Source organism: Atta colombica, unplaced genomic scaffold (genome assembly GCF_001594045.1).
Source record: "Atta colombica isolate Treedump-2 unplaced genomic scaffold, Acol1.0 scaffold125, whole genome shotgun sequence".
NCBI lineage: Eukaryota > Metazoa > Arthropoda > Insecta > Hymenoptera > Formicidae > Atta > Atta colombica.
The window spans coordinates 2,908,184-2,911,407 of NW_017259212.1; the positions used below are offsets into that span (position 1 = coordinate 2,908,184).

At 25.2% G+C, this 3,224-nt stretch overlaps 1 protein-coding gene across 1 annotated transcript; it reads right to left on the reverse strand.

Annotated features, from left to right (window-relative positions):
• Positions 1 to 1,030: 1,030 nt before the first annotated feature.
• Positions 1,031 to 2,614, reverse strand: LOC108694840 (protein DPCD). The gene is made up of 4 exons (XM_018204520.1): positions 2,322 to 2,614; positions 1,568 to 1,770; positions 1,223 to 1,456; positions 1,031 to 1,143 (listed from the first exon to the last, which is right to left on the reverse strand). The coding sequence occupies exons 1-4, from the start codon at positions 2,383 to 2,385 to the stop codon at positions 1,042 to 1,044; spliced, it is 603 nt and encodes a 200-aa protein (XP_018060009.1). The 5' UTR covers positions 2,386 to 2,614; the 3' UTR covers positions 1,031 to 1,041.
• Positions 2,615 to 3,224: the final 610 nt, after the last annotated feature.

Sequence of the window (3,224 nt, forward strand, 5' to 3'; positions counted from 1 at the left end):
TGAAGTCTAATTTCGATATAAGTCTAATATCACAAGAAAAATGACACAAGTTAAAACTTTTCGAATTTGATATTATATTATTATATTTATTTATTATGTTCTAAATTAAGAAACCAAGAAAAGTGAATATAAATAGAAATTAGAAAAGAATTAAAAAATTGTTCAATAGAGATAATTTTTAGTCTAACATAATACTATAACAAAATTAATGTTTATATTATTTTAAAAATTAAAAATTAAAAGCAATTTGATTAATTATATCTAGTATTGCTATAATTAATTAATTTTGAAATACATAATTTTTTTTCCTTTTGTGAATAATTTTAATTATATTTTTTACTCATCATTTTTCTTATAGATATCTTTGTAATGAATACTCCGTTTGCATTCATTGCAACACGAACATTTCTCGAACTTTAAAAGAAACCGAGAATCTTGCTTGCGTTGTTCATTTATTTAATTAGACATTTTAATTAGAATATTAATGCTAACAAGTATGCTTATTATAAGGAAGTAAAGGAAAAAGCGTTAGGTTACAATTAAATTCTGGTAATGAAAATTCTGGTAATATATATATGAAAAAGAAAGTTTGTATTTAGAATGTTTAAAATGTTTCAAACATTCTAACATCTTTTTAAATATTAGAAAAAGGTGCTACTATAGAAAAAAAAATAAAGCCTTCTATTTGGAAAAACACCAATTTATTTCCAATTTCCATTATTTAAATTATAATTAAAAATTATAGCTTAAATAAGCAAGATTGCAACTATTCCTTTCCAATTAGTCATTTTATTTTAACTATATTTGTTTACAATTGTTATTAATTGAAAGAGAAACATATTTAAGAATTCCAATTTATTATTATCATCGTACTAAGTGAAAAGAGGGAAGATTTTAATCACGAAAATCTCGATACTATATTTAAGTAACAAATGGTATTATTTAATCATACTAATTGTTACAAATTATAATTTAATAAAATTTGAAAATAAATTTAATAATCATAATGATATAATCATGATATAATCATAATTTATTTTATTAACTAGTCGGACACTGTACATCCTTAGAGTCTGTCTTCAGTTGCAAAACTGCAGCTAATATTTTCTTTTCCATGTTGAGAAGTTGAGGAGGCTTTTTATACTAAAATAAAAAAATAAATAAAATAAAGACTAAATGATGCGTAGCAAAGTATATATTTACGAAAAAGCATTTTACATACCGTTATAATCAAAGTATTATATTGATGCCGAAATGATATCCTTTCCTGTTCTGGTTTTAGTCCAATTCTCTCAAGATCTGGAATCTTTATCTTTTTAAAATATTTTTTGTTACTTGTACGTACAGTCATAGTGCCATCATGTTCTGCAGTAATAGAATATACGCTTTCAGGATATGGCAAATTCCTGATTCGCCATTCCAGAGACGCTTTTGTAATTCTCCTAGTAATAATAGGCTGCAAGATAAAATTAACTTAGAACACGCACAATTAGATATTATTTAAAATTTCACTATATCTATATTATTCAATTACATTCTCTTCATTCATAAAAAGAAAATGACTTACAGTATTTGAACTTTCTTCTATTCCATAGATTTCTATATTATTTTGTTTAAGTTCAGGATCTCCAACTTCCACCATCCATCCAATGTTCGTACCGAAATCATTTTTTTCTTTCCATGCTCGTCGTACTACTACATTTGTATCTGTACTATATTCTTCTACCATTTCCTTCCCATTTTCCATTAAAAAATGAACTTTTCTTTTTCCTGCAAAATATAACAAAATCAAAAAAAGAAACTAATGCTTCCTGCATTAGTCTCTTATCTGTCCTTATTCCATGACTCTTAAAGAATTGGCGTTATTTATATATTACACAGGTTTCATATATAAAAAATAAAAAATAAAAAAAGCTGTGCAACGACATTGTAACACTGTTGTTAAGAGTTAACAAAATAGAGGCCTTAATAATATATTTATACAAATATATAAACAAATTATATTTAAACCAATTATTTATATTATATTTAAACAAATTAAATATATATATATATGTGTGTGTGTAACTTAAAATATTAAAGATAAATTCATATATACTCATAAGTTTAAAAATATCAAAAAGAATCAATGTAAGAAGATATTATAGAATTAATAACAAGCTTATATAGTCTAAAATGATGTTTTAATATAATTCTACATGCTGTTCATGCTTGTATAAAATTACACGAGTATTGATCAAATATTTTTAGGTTAGAAACGAGCGTCATATAAACACGTGTTTCGATCGATATTAATTAAACATTATAAACTATTTAATTACCATCCTCAATAACAGCAGTTTTCCTGGCATTCTGAATTATCTTCAACCACGAGTCAGACGTCATTTTACGCACTAAACAAACGAGTAACTCTGCAAGGTATCCTAGCAACTTTCTCACACCTCCTTAAATACAAATATCAATGCGAATACTAATCGAATTGAACGCAAATAACGAAAGCAGATTTTTAATAAACGTGACTACAAAACATTCAGTTCCTGTTATTTTTATTATCTACGTCCGAATCAATTTTTACAAGTTGAAATTGTTGGAATCAACTTAAAAAATGAGAGTAAGTTAGAAGTCTCGAACAATCGAATCGAATGGTCTTGAAATCAACAAGGTGACAAAGGTGTTCGAAAATAAGTTTCTAACTTTTCCCCACCTAAACTTTAAACGCCTCCTAGATAATCGAAATTAAAGCTTGCGCACAATGGAAGAAATAATAGGAATAAGAATAAATATCAAATATCAGAGAAATACAAAATCTAGGAATAGAGATTCAACACACAATACAAATAACAAGATTATACATATAACATTATATCTTATGTCTTATTTATATTACTATGCATTACATAGGATCTTTATTCAATTAATTCTTTTATTTCTCTAATATTATAATATTTATTATCATTCCTAATATTTCTTCCATTGTGCGAAAAGCCTTAGATGAGTCGATAACAACAGCTTCGATACATTAATATATTTTAATTAGTGTATATTAATTAGATACACTAATACCTGTATTCATAGTCAGACCTTGTAAGGATTTCTTAAATTTATTTTTAGATGCTCAGCAGCCAATGAAATAATTCGTAGAATATCTAAAGATAAAAGAAGCCTTAAATATAAAGCCTGACTAAATACGAGTGTGTATATACACATATATATATATATATATA

What these genes read in the sequence shown, in the direction of transcription:
- LOC108694840 (XM_018204520.1), bottom strand. Translation starts at nt 2,385, where the DNA reads ATGACGTCTGACTCGTGGTTGAAGATAATTCAGAATGCCAGGAAAACT. An exon ending in AACTGCTGTTATTGAGGATG is followed by an intron (nt 1,771 to 2,321) that starts GTAATTAAATAG and finishes TATATTTTGCAG; the next exon opens with GAAAAAGAAAAGTTCATTTT. An exon ending in TAGAAGAAAGTTCAAATACT is followed by an intron (nt 1,457 to 1,567) that starts GTAAGTCATTTT and finishes TTTATCTTGCAG; the next exon opens with CCTATTATTACTAGGAGAAT.